The sequence below is a fragment of the Neolamprologus brichardi genome, chromosome 12 (genome assembly GCF_056152115.1).
Source record: "Neolamprologus brichardi isolate AB-2024 chromosome 12, ASM5615211v1, whole genome shotgun sequence".
Taxonomy (NCBI): Eukaryota; Metazoa; Chordata; class Actinopteri; order Cichliformes; family Cichlidae; genus Neolamprologus; species Neolamprologus brichardi.
Genome location: NC_142115.1, coordinates 22,207,826 through 22,227,973, shown reverse-complemented (window position 1 = coordinate 22,227,973; position 20,148 = coordinate 22,207,826). Strand labels below are relative to the sequence as shown.

Here is a 20,148-nt window from a genome sequence, read left to right as displayed (position 1 = left end):
TAAAAAAAAAAAGAAAATTACCAACTCTTAAAACTTAATAAGGCTGTTAATTATTTTACAGGGGGGTCCTAAAAGCCATTTTCAGTTGTACTCTGGCTGGAACATTGGTTAAACTGTCATTCATGAGGCACATCTTGAAGCAGAAGACGGATCTAAAATTTTAACTGATGTTTGATGCAGATGGTAAAAGGTATGTGACACACTTAAGGATGAAGAGGAGAAGAAATGAGAAAAGGATGAAAGGAAACGAGATCACTGGGGATGAAGATGAGGATGTAATTGGAAGGAAAGGCAATCTGTGGACAGAGCACACATATGGAGAGTGCAAGCGAATAGAAATGAACTGAAAGGAGAGTAAGAGGTTGGCTGATAAAGTCAAAGGAGAGCGAAGAGAGAAGACAGTGAAATGGCGAGGAAAGGAAAGAAGCAGAGGAGAGGGGATAACAGCAAGGCAGGCAAAGGAAGTAGGAATGCACTTGAACTTCAAAGCAGCAAAACAAACAAGCCTACATATTTAATATGAAAGTGCCTGAGAAACTCTTAGTGTACTCTCACTGTTAAAGAACTGCTCATAATCATGTCCTGTGTAGCGGGTGGGAGGGGATTTGTCTGCAGCTATTAAGAAGACAGAAAAGTATAGGAATCCTGCTTTTAATCCACCCTTAAAGTTGAGAGGCAGATAACAGGCTTTTAGCTACAAACAGCCTGAGTCATTTGCTAAAGGATTTGCTGTTGTCGCATCAGAACAAGTTCATAAAGCACGAACTTGATTATGCATGAAAGAATCCTTTGATGGTGGCACACAAACATTCACGCTTACACATGCTAACACACGATGCACATATTCACAGAGGTCATCTGTGACGCTGTTGGTTACTCACTTGCCACTTGAGGGAGCTATGAGCCACTTTTAGTGTCCCTCGAGAACCGAACACGAGGGTCAGGCTTTCCCCCTTTTTTTAAAGTTAAGTTCAAGAGAGATGTGAACAAGGTCTCTCTGGGCACTTTGTTCATTACAAAAAAATGATTCTGACCTTTTTGGCAAACCCCACAATGTTGACCATCCCACTAGAAGCAGTGTGATGCTTTTGATCATTTTTAAAACAAAATATTTCACAACAGAACGTAGAGACGTTCACTTTGCCTCACATAACAGTAAACTGCGTCATTGGGTGTGAGCCTATAGCGTGAATATGTCACTTGTAGCCATTTTTGTCCTGCCATTTATAGAGAACACAACGAATCAGTTAACAGAGACAACCTTCTGCAGATCAGTCAATATTGCCGTGGACTAAAGCTGAATGCTGCTGTCTAGATCGACTTCGGAAAGACCACGCCTCGTGTGTGTCACACAAGCCACACTGTGGCAGAGGAAAAAAAAAAATCATTCCTATAATTTGCGTTTACAACCTCCGATCTGTGTTTAACGACAAGATTTACAGCACTGTGGCTGTTTGCTATAGCTGCCAAATATCTGCTCTTCAGATTTAGCACAGACGCAGAGCACCACCTTTAAATCTTCAAAGTCTACCTCAAATAGGCTTTGTGACATGCAGTTACCAGTTTTCATTCTGATGTTGCCTGTTGAAAATTCCCCGATGCCCCAACTTCCTTGCTGTGTAAAGATGCCCTGTTATCAAGGTCCTTGCAATTGCCAAAGGGGAATAGAATTGGATAATCCTCTTAAGTACCAATTCCCTGATCTTAATTATGATCATCATCATCCCCATCTATTAAAAGAAACTTTATCTTGTGTCTACTTTAAGTTGAAGGTCTAGAACTTCACAGCACATGCAAAGTCAGAAAGCCTCAAGAAGCATCACTTCTCAGCTTGCTCTTCCTTATCCCAGTCTCCTATAGTGGTTTGGGACACTTTAACTAGGCTATAGCCTGCTGTGTTCTCAAAATATAAATGTGTGTTTGTGTGCATCTGTGTGTTTGTGTGTATGCACTGACTGTAACTTGTTTTTTTATCTCAGTGGACTTAAAAGCCTTTCTTCACTCTCTATCAGTTTATATCCCGTCCCCTTTACATCTTTCGCTCCCTCAGTAACTCACACCTCTCTCTGACTCCCTCTGTTTCCATCTGTTTGATTTGTAGATGAATGAAACAACATGTCCCATTAGAGCTTCCACCTGCCTGAGTAACCTACATACAACTGCTCCATAACAAAAAAAAAAAATTATTTGTTCCCTTTTTTGTCCTAGATTTGTCTTTTTATTTCTACTTACACATAACCATCACAATATGACAAACTTGCACTTATAAATGGTGCTTAGTGAGACTCATACAAAGACTGCTGTTTTTAAAGTAAATGAACAGAACTGATTCCAAAGTTGTCACTTATTTTATAGACTATTCAAAACCCCAGTGTGTCTTTTTTTATGAAAAAAGACATTTAAAAGAGCGAAAATACACCTTTCTCAATAAATAGACCTTTTGAGCTAAGTAATAAAATACATATTGTGTCCCATATTCTCTCCCAGTGACAATGACAATTTTAGAAATGTGGAAAAAAAGCACTAATGCACAGTGGCTTTTCTTGGGCACTCAAGTTGTCTAAGCTCTCTGTATGCATCTGTTTCTTTAGTCTTTCATTTTCATTGTGCCTTCACATAAAACACAAAGTGCTGCTTGGGCTGAAAACTGCCTGTTCTCTAATTCTGATGCTCTTTTGTTGTCTGACTAACTGCATAATGGGCCACACTTTTCTGACATGATTGTGACTGAAAAAGGAACTGAACAGAGTGCAGTCTGACTAAGGACTGATAGATGCACACCGATATTCACTTTTATGGGTCACAGTGAATGCATAGACAGATACGCACAAACGGACATGTCTATTTCCTGCGCCTTTTCTCCAATACCTGATACCCCCTCCCCTGCACCTGACAAGCAGTTTCATGTTCAACACAATCACCAGCGCGGCCAGCTAAATTGGATTTAGATTAAAAATATGTACCTTTCAACAGAAAGACAAGAAATGACTTAAATAATGACTAAATCACCTGGGAAGGAAGACAAACATTTAAACACCTCATCTGTGATGTTCCGGCAAGTGCTACCTGACAGCCTCTCTATAGAAGACAGAATCTTCTAAAGGTCAGGAGACACACACATGCACACACTAATAATAATAATATATAGGCCACACACATGTACACACGCACACACAACAGATATACATGCAAGTGGTTAAAGATTTGACAGTGGTGTGGGAATGCTTGGTTTGTACAAATTTTGGAGGCATTAGTGTGCTCATACAGTTGAATTGTGGAGACATAACTCCCATTTGGGGTCTAAAAGTGTAATTTTGCGAATGTATTTCTAATTGGTAATGCTTTGGTGGACCTCGGTATTTTATTCTGATGTTAGAATTTATTAAATTATGGCACAAAATGTAAAATATTTTACTCTTATGTAGTTGTTTTGCACAATAGTTATACCTTAAATTGTACATGTTTATTTTGTGCTCACAGTATGTGTGTAATGTCAAATGTGGCTTAGCTGCAAAGCCAAGGTGATTTTGCCAACGTCGCTTTTTTGTTTTGGGAGCAAGATTTGAGCGACTCATTGCATCATAGCTGCTGCAGCTGAACTGACTTTATCTCTGAGGATTTAGTGACATGTAGTGTGGACCCAAATGCATCAGCCAGTGTTGGCACTGTACACTACACGTGCTTACATGTGAACAAACCTGAAGACCCAGGAATTTGGAGCAATTATACACAGACTCAGTTTTACATCCAGTCGATAACACACATGGGCTAGCGGAACGGAAGCCCGATCCACCATCACTCAGCACGGATCACTGTCTATCAATTGGCCCAGCTTTTTGTCATTCTCGGAGTCTGTCCAATCTGCCACAGCGAGGATTTAAAGAAGGGGGAAACAAGGATAACTCAGATTAAGTCATCTCTATCTTTTCTGTGATCTGCATCCAAAGCAGAACTGTGGACAATCACTACTTGAAACTCATTCAACTGCCTTTTTGATCTTGCTTGGCACAAACATGCGGACACCAACACCAACTCCTGGCAGATGCATCTGTTCTAAGTAACTGTCAGGGGTGATTGAAAAGGGGGGCGAGAGAGATTGAGCAGTCATTTCTAAATGTGTCTGTGCTTTAAGAATGGTTGGAGGAAAAAACTTAATGGTTAAAAGTGTCAAGAAATAAAATATGGAATCACTCGGAAGGCAATAAAGCCAGAAGGTGTAATTCTATGACTACAACAAAGTTTGCAAGGAAAGTCATTAAAAAGCTCATGCATTCTTTAACCCTGTAACACAGTGTAATTGCTGATATTTAATGAAGTGTAACTGAATGGGACATTATGACCTCTCTCAGTGTATCCTGGCCACAGTTATGAATAATAAAATACTACCAATCTCTCTTTTCACACGATGGCTAAATCACATTTTCACAAAACAAACAAGGTACAATACAAATGCATAATGAAGCCGTTCAAATTATAATAATTTTGCTGACATTTGCTTTTTGAGCTTTTCAGCCTCTATTTATGAACCACCGTGAGATAAGAGCTGATCAGCCATCAGCTGTCCTCCCTTGTGAAGCTGTCAACAGTGAATGCAATGCAACCATAAGGAATGACAAGGGATTTCATTGTGAAACCTATCATAGGTGTGACTGACGGATGTTGTTAAGGTAAATCTACTCTGTAAGTTATTAAACCATGGCTTCTTGGTATAGTGGTTTATGTATTCACCTAACAAGGAAAAAAGCCCAGGTTTCACCAAGGAGGAGTCTGAGATTCTTTTGGAGTTGCATCAGGAATGGCGACCAGCGTAAAAATCAGCCAAATTAAACAGAGTAGAGCTACCTGTTGTGGTGACACCCTGTTAATAAGGGAGCAGAGAAAAGCAGCTTTATTGGGACTGGATATCTAATCAGAGAAAAATGGCTGAGAAGGATGTTTTGAAAAGAGAAATGTCAGCACCTGTTCATAATTATTTAGTCTCTTATTTGGCTTGGATGCTATGGCAAGTTAAATTAACTATGAAGGGGAAACTAAAATAATAATAACCCCAAAAAAAGAATAAAAAATACAACAAAAAAGAAACTACTCATATACTGTGGGCAACAGGACACATCAGTATCAGCACAACTATACTTATGAAATATAAACTGGATTAAAAAAAACTGTCAAAAATTAAATTAAATGATTGAGCCACAACTGTAATGATACTCGGGGAAAAGCAGGATCAGTTTGGTGATTAGTGGCTCTCAAAGCTTCCCATAGCTTACGTTCCTGCCTGCATATTTGAATGAAACACTGTAACAATCTGTTAAATGAGGTATGACTGTTTTTGTCTCATTTTTAGCTCTCTCCATGTCTTGATCCATCTAGGACTAGTCATCTAACAAAGCACCGTAGGATAAAACTGCTGCAGCAGAGCCTGAACGAGAGTCATTAGAACACATAAGAGAAACACGTAGATCGCTTTGAAGATAAAACGAGAGCCCCTGCAATGAGAAGTAAAAAGCAGAGTAATAACAAGTGGCAGAGGTCCTTTTGCCTCTTGCACCTCTCAATTTCTGTCTCCTTCATTATCGTGTAGTAAATTCTGTTGTTATATAATTAATAGTAAGTGAGATGGAAAGAAAAGGGTGGCGGAAAATCAAAAGCAGTGTGGAATAAAGAAGTAGGATAGCAAGTAAAACTGATTAATATATGTATTAAATCCTGTCATTCATTATTCATTCTTTTCATTACTCATTAAGAAGCACCCATACCTCTTGAAATAGTAATACCCTTGCCAGGTAATCTTGTGCGTTCCTGTAAATTATCACTAAAGGAGAAGGGGTCAATTCAGTAGAACTGATTGAAAATCTGAACTAGTTTGGGGTCCATAGCTGAAGCGCACTGAGCTCTATGAGAGCCAATAAGCTTGTAAACACAAAGTAAGTGTTCAGAACGAAGGCAAATTGCCTACTTTGGCAATGATTCAAAGCTGGCTGGCTACTCTCCAAACAGCAACCGCTGCAACAAACTCACAAATTGTGAGTCAAGTAAACAGATGCTGAATCGATTCACTGCTATAAGACAAAACAAAGGAAAGAATCGAGTTAATGAACGGAAACTGTCACTGTTATGGGGTAGTCTTTGCAAGAGGTACCTCCTGCAATCGTGGAAGGCTGGTTATGTCTAACTAGATGTCCATTACATGACAAATACAATGTAAAGCTACACAAAATAAAAGCATGAAACCATGTTTCAACGCATAATTGCATAACTTTAAGTCTGCGGGTTAACTTTTTTGTATGATGTTGTATGTAGAATCTGTCCACTGTTTCTGGTTCAGTTCAAATGTACTGCAATGGCATCAAAACTCTGTCCATAGCTAGAACTGCTCATCCTTCGAGCATAGATTTTAATTATACATCAGTACAGTTTTGTAGCATTCGCTTGTAATTTAAAGGATGGGAACACAGTGACATGCACACCCAGAAAGAAATGTAGAGGATAAAACTGTATGTTAAAACCTGCAAAGTAAAATCTGTATAGAGACCAGTATACAACAAAACAAAGATACCACCACTATTTCCTTTGTCTAAGAGCAGGGTTACATTTCAGAACTGCTAATGCTGCTGTCTGTAGACTTTACTGTGCTTTCAGACTTCCTTGATAAGCACAGCAAGTTGATTGTACATCAAGGCAACAGATGTAAGACATCAGCAGAGCTCTTATCCGGTAATATAAAATGACATGAAACAATAAAAGAGAAAGCATGAGCCAAAGGTCAATGCTCAATCAAAGAAACACTGAGATGAGTAAGACAAAAGAAAAATGGATGGTGGTAAAACAGAAAACATTGACTTACATGGAATTCCCAATTCATTCTTTTCTTTGGACTCAGTGGACTTCTGAAACAATGAACCTTGGGATGGGAAAAAGAAAAGGGATGGTGGAATGATGGATGAAGGGAAAAGAAAAACAAAACAAAATAAGACCAACATCACAGGACACAGACCTTGAGCTAGACTTTTTTTTTTTTTGCTCTTTCTTTAAAATCGAGGTTGAATGAAAACATACGGACCACATTGAGACTTTCATTGTGCATCAGGATTTTCATCCAAATCTGAGCAGTAAGAAGAAATGTGGAAAGACTGCACCGGCTGTGAAAATCGGTGTACTCTGAGCTATGGTACATGTAAGTGGCCTAAAGATGGAACTGCTAGCTATCGCCAATCAAGAGAATTTTGTTCCCCTCTGTTGATGTTCCTCTTTGAATTTGTAGATATTTGTGCTTATGGTAAGTGCTATGGATTATAACAGGGTGACCAGCATTGCTTGCTGAATGGCAGTAGCACTGCCTGACATCTGTTTCAGCTCTGCTGCGACAAGAACAGATGCTTTACATATTACATTATATATAGGTTTTAATTTAATAGGCTCTTAACTTTTTTGTATTTTCTACTTTTTTAAGCTCCTTCTGCACATTTTTTTTAAACTTTCTGTGGCATTTTTTCTCGATAAGGTCTTCATTTTTATTTCATAAGAAGCTACACTGTTTCCCTGTGTCTGTCTCCTGCAACACAACAATTTCGAAACTTTTGGGATTAAAAAAATAAATCTTATCTTTCTTATCTTATCATGAAGAAGCCTGGATGCATTCAGTTACTGCTGTGTCATTCTGAGTGGTTCACTTAGTTGTGGCAGACAGAAGGTCTATGACACAGATAAACCACTCATGTACTGATGTATAATTGAAGTGCTGGTGTATAATTGATAAAGCCAACATAGCTACATGGTGTGCTTAAAAGGTTCTTGCCAGACCAGCTGATCGTGGAACACTGATTCAGCACTAAAAAGCGAGAAACATTGGCGAGGTTAAGTGGGGTGACAAGCACATATAAACAAACAGCAAGACAAATGACAGGCTTAATGTGGTGTTTTGCTTTAGCTGTACAGGTGGGCTGGGCTACATAGCCCAGGAATTTGGGTTTCATACTTGAATTTGCATGGGCATAAGACAACAAGCAACTGGCTGCATTTGGTTGACTGCAACAAAATGTCACAATGATTAACATCTGAATCAGTGATTATAGTAGCAGCAGCACGCTGTGATAAAAATGTATCATACGTCAATTATAAAGCAATTGTTCAAACAAATAATAACAATGAAAATACGGTGGGTGTAAAATGAAGCTTAAAATGATTCAGAAAGACCCAACACGAGCACGATGGAGAGAAAAAACAGCACAGTGGATGAGGGCAAAGCTTTTAAGAAAAGGAGCAGCAAACAGCTAGCATGCTGGGTTAGAAACAATAAGACAATGTAGCCACAATAAGAAGGAACACAAAGGGGAGGAACAGGGCTCTCAATGGGGAGATGGGTTGTTTGATGCTGTGTAGTACTTGCTGACAATGCTCATCGTTTTGCGTGATACAACTCACACCTGAGTGTTTTATCCAAACACTAGATTACATAACTGCCAGAGCCTCCGGGTACTTTTAAGTACTGTGCTGCCACTGCTGGGGTGCAGTAGCTCCACCACCCCACTAGGGGGAGGAAGCGGGTTTGTGTACTCAAGTTTCTCTAGTAAATATAGAAAAAGTTCATGGAGTCTGGCCAAGTTGATACCAGCACACAAAATATTAGTTCTGAAGTTGGCTGTACTGGAGCTTGAGAAATATATGCTTGTAAGTATGATTATATTCTGTGTTCATGTTAAGCATGTGATGTAAAATGGGTTGTTGACTCTTATATTTGAAGCCAGCGGGTTAGCTGCACTGCCGATGCTAATTGTGTTAGCATGTCAATAGGAAATACCATTATGTGTTAGCATCAAGCTAGCGGGATTTGGAGTTACCATGTTTTCATTTAATTTTCTTGATTATACCAGCTATAATTCAAGTTGCTAAGTCTTCAGTCTGTACTTTGTAATGTGAGAAATATATTGTGTTCCGAATGTATGTTTTAATATGCTTTTCTTATGTTTGTAGTTTTACAGTGCCTTCATTAGGGAGACAAATAAACCCTGCAATGAGAACTGGAAGCCTTTGCCTCTCCTTTTGAAGAACTGTTTATCTATCTGCCAAACTGGGCATCAACGTACAGGGAGGGCAGAATAGTAAAAAAGCATCATTCTCATCAGCCAGATAGTTCTCTAAAAGAAAGGATGGATGAGACGCTGGAAACAAGGTCAAAAGTGTCCAGTTCTTTACGTTCCAGCCAGCTTACATCATCATCTACTGCTGCCGCCAGAGCACGAGCAAAAGCGGAAGCTGCCCGTGCTCAGCTCTCCTTTGCCAAGCAGGAAGCCAGCATCCTAAAACAACAGGCTGAGCAGCTTAAAAAGAAAGCAGATCTGGATGCAGAGCTACACATACTCAAATCACAGAAGGCAGCTGCAGCAGCACTAGCTGAGGCTCAAGCTTGGGAAGCATCTGCGCAAGAGAGTGAGCATCCACAACAGCCCCAGCTGGACGACATGCAGCAAATCAGCCCAATAGAACGAGTCCAAGAGTATGTGCAACAACAATCAGAACTCGGCGACGATCTGCAGACTCCACCAGTTAATCATCCAGAACTCCTATCTTCTCTGGTGCCACAGCCAGCCACGGCCATCGATGCAACACCAAAAGCTCACAAAGAACCAAGTATCCATCAGCCCAGTAGGAGCAACAAACAAGAATTCACACCTTTGCCAGTCTTCCGTGCTTTGAGCCCAAAGAGAGAATCTTGCAACTGGAGCTATGGAGGCGAGCCAGCAAACTATGGTCGATTTCACCATCCTCAGTCTAAGGTATGGACACCCACACCTGTAAGGAGTAGTCATGCTGACACATCTGATCTAACGAGATACCTGATACGGAAAGAGATGATCAGCTCAGGCCTGCTGAGGTTTGATGATCGACCAGAAAATTACTGGGCTTGGAAGGCTTCCTTTCTAAGTTCAATTCAAGATCTGGATGTAACACCTCAAGAAGAGCTAGACCTGCTATCCAAATGGCTCGGGCCACAATCAGCAGCACAAGCCAAGCGAGTCAGGGCTGCGTACATAAACAATCCCACTGCAGGTCTTCAGATGGTGTGGCAGAGGCTCGAAGAGTGTTTTGGAGCACCAGAAGTCATTGAACATGCACTTTTAAAGAAAATTCAGGATTTTCCGAAGCTGACGAACAGAGACAACCAGCATTTGAGAGAGTTGGGGGATCTTCTGCTAGAACTTCATGCTGCAAAGACAAGCGGTCATCTCCCAGGCCTTTCACACCTCGATACAGCCCACGGGGTGAATCCGATTCTGGAAAAACTCCCATACAACCTCCAGGAGAAGTGGGTTACAGCTGCCTCGAGGTTCAAGAGAGAGAATGCAGTGTCTTATCCTCCATTTTCATTTTTTGTGAAATTTGTGAACGAAGAAGCTAAAATTCGTAATGACCCGAGTTTTTCTTGTGTCACCGCTGCCAACACCAATAATCCTAGATTCGAGAGAATGACACAACAGAAGTATCGTTCACATGTCTCTGCTAAGAGGACGGAGATAGCAAGTAATCTGGCAGCCAGCCCAAACGTTCCTACAGGCAAGAACAACTTGGACCCCGATAAACAGTGTCCTCTACACTGCAAGCCTCACCCTCTCAGAAAATGCCGCCTTTTCAAAAGTAAGACCCTGGAGGAAAGAAAGGCATACTTAAAGGACAAGAACATTTGTTTCAAGTGTTGTTCTTCTGTGCAGCACATGGCCAAAGATTGTCCTAAATCAGTGCAGTGCACAGATTGTGGTAGTGAAAGACATATCACCGCACTACACCCCAATCCTCGTCCACGAAATGCAGAGAGCCTGGTGGCTAGTGAAGGGTATGGCGGGGAGGAAAGAGAAGGAGAAGCAAGTGTGGCTGACGTGACATCAAAATGCACAGAAGTATGCGGAGACTCAGTTGGTTCAAGGTCATGCTCTAAGATATGTTTGGTCAGAGTGTATCCTGCTGGACAACCAGAGAAAGCTGTCAAGATGTATGCTGTTCTAGACGAACAAAGCAATCGCTCCTTGGCCAAAACATACTTTTTTGACATCTTCAACATTGAAGGACGGCTTGAGCCGTATACACTGAAAACATGCTCAGGTGTTATGGAGATAGCAGGGAGACGAGCCCGTGACTTCATTTTGGAGTCCCTTGATGGCACCACTCAGCTTCCCCTGCCTACTCTTATTGAGTGTGATATGATACCTGATGATAGGACGGAAATCCCATCCCCAGAAGTCACTCAGTACTACCCGCATCTGAAGGCAATCAAGGGAAAAATCCCAGAAATTGATCCAGAAGCTGACATCCTCCTTCTCCTTGGCAGAGATATTCTGCGTGTGCACAAAGTCAGAGAACAGCATAATGGTCTCCATAATGAACCATATGCTCAACGACTTGACCTTGGTTGGGTGATCGTAGGGGAAGTGTGTCTGGGAGAAGTGCATAAGACATCCAACATCTGTGTATACAAGACCAACATTCTACCAAATGGACGAGCTTCACTCTTGAGTGCATGCCCAAACAATATGCAAGTCAAAGAAAAGCTTGGTTGTCACACCTCAAAACTAAGTCTTCAAAGCTCTGCACAACACTTGAAAAGTAAAGAAAGTGAGTTTGCCAGTCAGGTGTTTCAAAGGACACAACATGACGACGTCCCGGCAATGTCAATCGATGACGAGAGTTTCTTGAAGACATTAGATGAACAAGTCTATAAAGACAGTTACAATACTTGGGTTTCCCCATTACCTTTTCGGTCACCACGAAACCACCTTCCCAATAACAGACCTCAAGCATTAAAGCGTCTTGCATCTCTTCGGAGAACTTTGGAGAAAAAACCACAAATGAGGAAACACTTCATCGATTTCATGCAAAGAATGTTTGTTGAAAAGCAAGCAGAGCCGGCCCCTCCATTAAAAGAAGGTGAGGAAAGGTGGTATCTACCGATATTTGGGGTTTACCACCCACAAAAACCTGACCAGATAAGGGTAGTGTTCGATTCAAGTGCCAAACATGAAGGGGTTTCCCTCAATGATGTGCTCCTGAGTGGACCCGACTTGAACAACACTCTCCTTGGGGTTCTGATCCGCTTCCGCAGAGAACCTATAGCAGTTACAGCGGATGTGCAGCAGATGTTCTACTGCTTCAAGGTGTGCGAGGAACATCGCAACTTTCTGAGGTTCTTATGGTATGAAAACAATGATCTCCAAAAAGCAGTGAAAGAGTTTCGAATGACAGTACATGTATTTGGCAACAGTCCATCACCAGCAGTTGCCATTTACTGCCTCAGACGAGCTGCTAAGCAAGCAGATGAACAAACTACCAGTGCAAGGGAGTTCATCACACGCAATTTTTATGTGGATGATGGACTTGCATCTTTTCCTAATGAAGCAGAAGCCACTGGTGTCCTGCGCACTGCCCAAGCGATGCTAGCTAAATCAAACATTAAGCTACACAAGATTGCATCGAACAGCAGCAGTGTTATGCAAGCATTCCCACCAGAAGACTTGGCCAAGGATTTGAAAGATCTAGACTTAGGAGTGGAGTCACTACCTCTTCAGAGGAGTCTAGGTCTAATTTGGAGTCTGGAGACAGACAACTTCACCTTCTGTGTGTCGAAGGAGGAGAAGCCCTTGACAAAAAGAGGAATTTTGTCTGCAGTGAACAGTTTATTTGACCCTTTGGGATTTGTAGTGCCAGTCACAGTGGGAGGAAGACATTTAGTGAGAAACCTCTCCGTTGAACAGTATGACTGGGACACACCATTGCCAGCTTCAAAACAAGAACACTGGAAACTCTGGAAAGACTCTATGAAAGACTTAGATCAGCTCCAGATCCCAAGACTATATGTTCCAGTGTCTTTGTCTACACAGACTCAGCACAGAGAGTTGTGCGTGTTTTCAGATGCATCAGTCATGGCTATAGCTGCTGTGGCTTACTTGAAAACAATTTCTGCAACAGGAGAGATCCACGTGGGATTTGTTATGGCAAAGGCAAAGCTGGCCCCACACCCAGCGCACACCGTGCCCCGTCTTGAGCTTTGTGCTGCGGTTTTGGCAACTGAAATGGCAGTCTTCATCCAAGATGAAATGGATATCGACATTCATTCTGTGACGTACTATACTGACAGCAAGATAGTACTTGGCTACATATATAACACCTCACGCAGGTTTTATGTCTATGTGTCAAACAGGATAGCACAGATCAGAAAGTCGTCTCGTCCAGATCAGTGGCATTACATCACCACTGAGGAAAACCCAGCAGACCATGGAACTCGGCCAACAACTGCTGCAGCTCTCAAAAGCACCAATTGGTTCACTGGACCATCATTTCTATTGGGCCCTTCACAACGACTCCTTCCCCAGAGTGATGACTTTGAGCTGATACATCCGGAGGTGGATCCAGAAGTTCGCCCTGAAGTAACGACCTTCAGCACAATGGTTAAAGAAAGCTCGCTTGGAGCTCAAAGGTTTCTTGCATTTTCCACTTGGAGAGCTTTGACTCGTGCAGTCTCCACATTAATCAAAAAGGCAAGGAGTGTTGCAGATACACATGGTGGCAACACTGGAGATGAAGATGAACAAGCAGTAACAGTGATCATTAAAACTGCACAACAAGATGCCTTTGCAAGGGAGTTGCAGTGTCTAGCCAAAGGGGACCAAATCCCAAAACAAAGTCCATTGCGAAAGCTGACACCATTTCTGGACAAAGATAGACTATTAAGAGTTGGCGGCCGTATGTCCTCAACTGATATGTCTTTTGATGATAGACATCCTCTGGTCATTCCCAAGACGCACATTGCTACATTATTGGTCAGAAGATATCACGAACAGTCTGCGCACCAAGGACGCCATTTCACGGAGGGAGCTATTAGGTTGGCAGGACTTTGGCTGATTGGGGGAAAAAGACTTGTATCTAGTGTGATACACAAATGTGTAACTTGCAAAAGGCTGAGAGGTAAAATGGAGGACCAGAAGATGTCAGACTTGCCATCTGAAAGACTTTCACCAGATCCACCATTTACTCATGTAGGGTTGGATGTGTTTGGACCTTGGATGGTGACTGCCCGAAGAACAAGAGGAGGGCATGCGGAAAGTAAACGATGGGCAGTAATGTTCACTTGTTTGACTACCAGAGCTGTGCACATTGAGGTTATAGAGACTATGACCACTACAAGCTTCATCAATGGGCTCAGACGTTTCATTGCCATAAGAGGGCCGATCAAAACAATCAGATCAGACCGGGGAACAAATTTCACTGGAGCCTGTAAAGAACTCAGACTTGACACATCAGATTCTGAGGTGAGGAGTTACCTTAAAGGCAACAAGTGTACTTGGATATTCCATCCTCCCCACTCTTCCCACATGGGTGGGGTGTGGGAGAGGATGATTGGCATCGCTCGGCGAATCTTAGATGCTCTTCTTCTGAAGCTGAATCCATCGTACCTCACACATGAGACACTTGTCACCCTGATGGCAGAGGTTACCGCCATTCTAAATTCAAGACCATTGGTCTCAGTGTCTTCTGACCCAGAAGCACCGGCAGTTCTCACCCCATCAATGTTGTTGACACAGAAACGAGATACATTGACTGCTCCCTCTGGGGATTTTGATGTTAATGATCTGTCCAACAAACACTGGAAAAGGGTCCAAGCACTTGCTGATGCATTTTGGAAGAGGTGGAAAACGGAGTATCTGACCACGCTTCAAACACAGAGAAAGTGGACAACAGAAAAGCCAAACCTTCAAGTGGGAGATGTTGTACTGATGAAGGATTCGCAAGTAAAAAGGACTGAGTGGCCTGTTGGACTTGTGCTTAAACCCATTCCTAGCCAAGATCATAGAGTACGTAAGGTGGAGGTGAAGGTAGTCAAGAATGGCACTCCTAAAGTGTATTTGCGGCCAGTGTCGGAGGTTGTTTTACTACTACATCCAGAGAATGGTTAGTGGTATAATTCATTATGCCAGGCGGGGAGTGTGCTGCCACTGCTGGGGTGCAGTAGCTCCACCACCCCACTAGGGGGAGGAAGCGGGTTTGTGTACTCAAGTTTCTCTAGTAAATATAGAAAAAGTTCATGGAGTCTGGCCAAGTTGATACCAGCACACAAAATATTAGTTCTGAAGTTGGCTGTACTGGAGCTTGAGAAATATATGCTTGTAAGTATGATTATATTCTGTGTTCATGTTAAGCATGTGATGTAAAATGGGTTGTTGACTCTTATATTTGAAGCCAGCGGGTTAGCTGCACTGCCGATGCTAATTGTGTTAGCATGTCAATAGGAAATACCATTATGTGTTAGCATCAAGCTAGCGGGATTTGGAGTTACCATGTTTTCATTTAATTTTCTTGATTATACCAGCTATAATTCAAGTTGCTAAGTCTTCAGTCTGTACTTTGTAATGTGAGAAATATATTGTGTTCCGAATGTATGTTTTAATATGCTTTTCTTATGTTTGTAGTTTTACAGTGCCTTCATTAGGGAGACAAATAAACCCTGCAATGAGAACTGGAAGCCTTTGCCTCTCCTTTTGAAGAACTGTTTATCTATCTGCCAAACTGGGCATCAACGTACAGGGAGGGCAGAATAAGTACAGTAGCATCTGCATTCATACACGTGTGTGTGCTCACAGAGCAGGCAGTGAGTAAAATATTATGCACTCAAGGATGGCACAGTGGAGGTCTGAGTGAATCCGTTCCAAGAATCCTGATCAATGTGTCAGAGAAATGTCAAACGGCCAGAACATATAAAACAACACAAACGGCTCCAAAACCCCTGAAAGACTGAAACACTCAGGCATGCATGCGTATAACTTAGAGATAAAGAAAATGAAACAAACAAAAACAAAGAGAATTCACTCCATGCTGCAAAGAAGTAAGGTCAAATGGATTTATGCCTCTCAGGGTTGAATAACTTTATTTAAAAAAAAAATAAAGCAAGAGATGGTAGACGCGACCGAGAAAGAGAAAAAGAGGGAGTGTAGAGTAAAGTATGGTTGAGCACCAAGTCAATTACAGACCACTATCTAAAATACTGCACCCCCAGCACAATCACTGAGAATAAATTATCAGACCTGAAAACCTCCGAGTTACAATTTAAAGTCTTTAAAGGCAGCAAATAAGAACTGCCCTGCCATACTAATGAACTGCTGCTTAAAGGCCACATTTTAAAAGAGCTGTCGTTCATAAACCAGCAGGAATCACTCCACACCTTTCAAATGTACCACAAATATAGTATCTGAAAAATGCTTTGCATGCACAATCTCCTTCTAATACACGTTCATGGATTACTGTTAATGCATAGAAAACAGTAGCAACATTAGTGCTGGCATAAACCCATCTTTGAGCAGCCGTTTTAAAGACAGGAAATCAATTACAGGAAATGAACCTAAGCTTATACTTCCCTTGGTTGTATCCCATATTCTGGGGCCATACCTTATAGGCTGCAGGGAATCTCTTAAATGGATTGGAGTTGGGTATACAATGCACCATGGTGCAGCTAGAGTAAGATTTGTCAATACTACGCCTACTGCAAAGCTTTTTTAGGGAATTATATCATATTATTCCATTGCTCATGGCATAGCCCATCTATTGAATCATCACTACTATTCACTCCATTCTTGCTGTTGAAAGAAGATGCTCGCGCAAGTAACAACTCCAGCTGGAGGCTTTTGTGTTCAGTGATAAAGTACATATATTTTCCCTGAAAAGAATCAGAAATGCTTCACTGAGAATAAATTTAAGTACATTTAAAATGATCAAAACCTGCAATAAAAAGCTCACTTGTTTAAAAAAAACACTTTGATGATAAAATTCAGCAAGATGATGACATTATGTTAACATGAACATGCATAACATAACCAAGTGATTCACGGAAAAAAAGAATAAAAGTTGAGGTATAATTTCTGTAAATACGGCACATCTGAACTGCTGTTTAGCAATCCAGATATGTGTTATCTCTGAGACTGTAAATGGACTGCTACTTGCTGAATATAGCACATTTCTCCACTAACTGAGCACTCAAGGCAGTTTTTACTACAAGTCACATTCACGATGTGTTTTATTCCATGCTGCTTTAAAGTGCTTTTCTAACTATCGTGCACACAGTCACACTCTGACGGAGACATTAGGGCTCATTTAGGGTTCAGTACTCCAACCAAGGACGATTTGAAATGTGGACTGAAGAAGCCAGGGATCGAACCATTGACCTTCTGATTGGTGGTCTACTTCCTGAACCGTAGCCAGCTGTAACAGTAGCCTAAGCCAATTACCCAGCAGTAAGCTACAAACAGATATTTTGTATGTTCATAACCCAGTCAGATTATAATCTACAGTTTATTTAAACCTTTTTTGCAACTCTTGTCTCGATCACAGTTAGATGTATCCTGGGACACCTATGGTACGCTGGCTGAGACCATGCATTTGAACAGGTGAGGCTCTTTTCTCCTTAAAAAGAAAACAATTAAGAAAAAAACTTGAAGGAAAAGTTCTGGTGTTCAAATGCACATGTCGCTGAGTGGCCCCATGACCTGCTGGTTTGGTCCAATATCATTGTCAATCTACAGTATTTATCATCAGGTTAATTCTAAAGTTTCCTAGAGTACTTCGTTTTTGTGAATCAACTCAAGACGAGCAGAAAGATTCTCCCTATTTTTATCGATAAGCCACAAATAATTTTCACAGCTGAGAAAACTGAGAACTGAAATGTGAAAATGAGTCTGTATGTCTGCCTTTCCAGAACATTTATACACTGTCATGCCCCTGTCTCACTCTCTAGTATGTTACATGCTTGTCTGCCAGTTACTCTGAGCACATGGAGTAAGAAGCGCCATTCTAACAAATCAACAAACAAAATTGCCTCCATCTTGGAAAAAAGCTGCTGCTGCTTGTAAGATTATGACTCAGCCCACGTTTTTCATGTAATTTTAAGATTTGTGATTTAGGATGTCAGAAGCGTTGGGGGGGGGGATTTCGATGATTGTTCCACATCATTATTTATCATTACTTTCCTTGTGAAGCAAGTATTTTTGACTGAGGTAATGGACATGAAAGTGGTAAGTGGAAGGTTAATAAACTCATTCAAAACCCTCTCATAAATCTCCACACAAAGGCAGAAAGGCTGAGAAGGAGCAAATCACAAGCTAGCAGACAAAGGTATAAAACTAGAGGGGCAGAGAGGAAAAGCCTTAAAATGTTGACATAAATGTAAGGAACAGGAGGATGAATGGTGAAATGAAGGAAGCGATGAAAGTAATGAAGAAAAAGGAAAAAGAATACTGATGAAGAGAAGCTGCCCAACTGCACAGGTAAGAAACAATTTTTCCACATATGTTTGAACCAAATCAGGAATCAATTTTTTGAGGAGACTGCAGATAAAAAAAAAAAAAAAAAAAAATTGCCTATTATGTCAGGTTTTTTAATCTCCAAATATTGGTGTTGCTATCTGCCTTAAAAACAGTATACAGAGCAGGTATTTTGACTGGTTTAAATTAAGCCATTAATTGTCTTCCTAAGCTTCACTCACTCTGGCTTCTGTTCATGGGCAAAGGGTTTTGAACACATTGTCAACAACAAATGGCCTGGCTTATTAAAGGTCAGCTCTCCGTAAAATCAATTCTTATCAAACACAGACACTGTAAGACATTTGCTTGAATCGGCATACTCATTGCAAGATGTGATATGCGACAACAAGCATAGATCTCTCAGTGTTCTTCGAGAATCAATTTCATTAACTTAGCTTTGCACATATAATGTGCTAGTATACCTGATAAATTGCAGTTTATAGTTTCTACAATAAAGAGACAGCTATGTTGAATATTGCAATTGTATTTCTATTCTTAATTTTACCTATAAAATAAGGAACTATGATTTTTTTTTTTTAAATGGATGGATATGATTTTCAAAATGAACCCAGTAATGGTCACGTTACACTTCACTCACCATGACTTCTGCCCTAGGCTCAAAACCTGACCATGTGTCAACATTCATTGGTCTGCCTAATTAGGGTCGATTTCTGCACAATCAATTGTTATTTGAACCAGACACTGCTAGACATTTGTTTATTTTGGCCTATTGATTGTTCATAGCTATATTTAATATATGATACACAATGCGTTTAGAAGAGATATGTCAGTGCTTCCGAACCTTATTTATCCACTTACTTTGCATACAGAGTCCATCAGTACAGTTTTGAGACTGGAGGACGAGACCCTCGCAGTCCTTTCCCCCATTCTTGGGAGCTGGATTGTTGCACTCCCTCCTCCTCCACTGTGTACACTCTGTTCCACAGGCTGACCACTTGCTCCAATCTGTCCAGACACCATCCACTAGAGGGAACGGATGGGGACCACGGGAATGAGAGACGGGAAAAAAGAGGGTTTAGAAAGAGGAGACTGAAGATAACGGATTCAATTATTTCCTAAACACTGTAAAATGTGGCATGGGAGAGTACACACATAAAAAGACAGGAATTGAATGCAGAAGCTGAGCACAGGACAAAAAATAGCCCAAATGTATACAGATACAATATGCAAGGTTGTATAATGGAAAGAAGTATTCTAAATGAAACAGTCTTGAATAGAACAGAATACCAGTGCACAGTGTGGTGCAGGGCAGTTTGTGTATAGCCTGTCCGTCACAAGGCAGTCCTCCATTGAGAGGGGCAGGGTTAGTGCAGCTCCTGGTTCTTTTCTGGAAACCTCTTCCACAACGGCTGTTACACGGAGACCACTCTGTCCATGTCGACCAGCCCCCATTCACTGCGGAAACAGAGATCAGTCCCTTAATGAATACAGTGTTTTATCCACTTGTAACTATGTAACGCCCACCCTCTTGAAGATACCATATTAGCAAGGGTTTCTGGGTATCTGTGTTCCACTCATCCATGTGTCCCAGAGCTTGGCGCTATTATATTGAACATGATTTGGAACGATAGGATTCTTAGGGCCTAGTCACACAGGCCTAGAGATCAGCTGGCAACCACTGGTTGCTAAGGTGGTGCAGCAACCTCCAGAAAATACACTCTCCAACCAGCTGGGGAATGCACATTTTCCTTAGTGACTGAAGATTTCTATAGCTTAATACTGGTCAAAATGTAGATACAGTCAATAAAAATAAGTTGAACTCAATTTTTATGACTACTTGAATCAGTGAATATGT

At 41.2% G+C, this 20,148-nt stretch overlaps 1 protein-coding gene across 2 annotated transcripts in view; it reads right to left on the bottom strand.

Annotated features, from left to right (window-relative positions):
- unc5ca (unc-5 netrin receptor Ca) overlaps positions 1 to 20,148 on the bottom strand; it is a 189,250-nt gene that overhangs the window by 23,525 nt on the left and 145,577 nt on the right. Inside the window, exons 6-8 of one of the 2 annotated variants that reach the window (XM_006789723.3) lie at positions 19,581 to 19,748; positions 19,152 to 19,316; positions 6,845 to 6,901 (exon numbers count right to left, since the gene is read on the bottom strand). In XM_006789723.3, coding sequence (XP_006789786.1) covers positions 6,845 to 6,901; positions 19,152 to 19,316; positions 19,581 to 19,748 — 390 coding nt within the window. The remainder of the gene's footprint in view (positions 1 to 6,844; positions 6,902 to 19,151; positions 19,317 to 19,580; positions 19,749 to 20,148) is intronic. The other variant, XM_006789724.3, reaches the window with a different exon arrangement.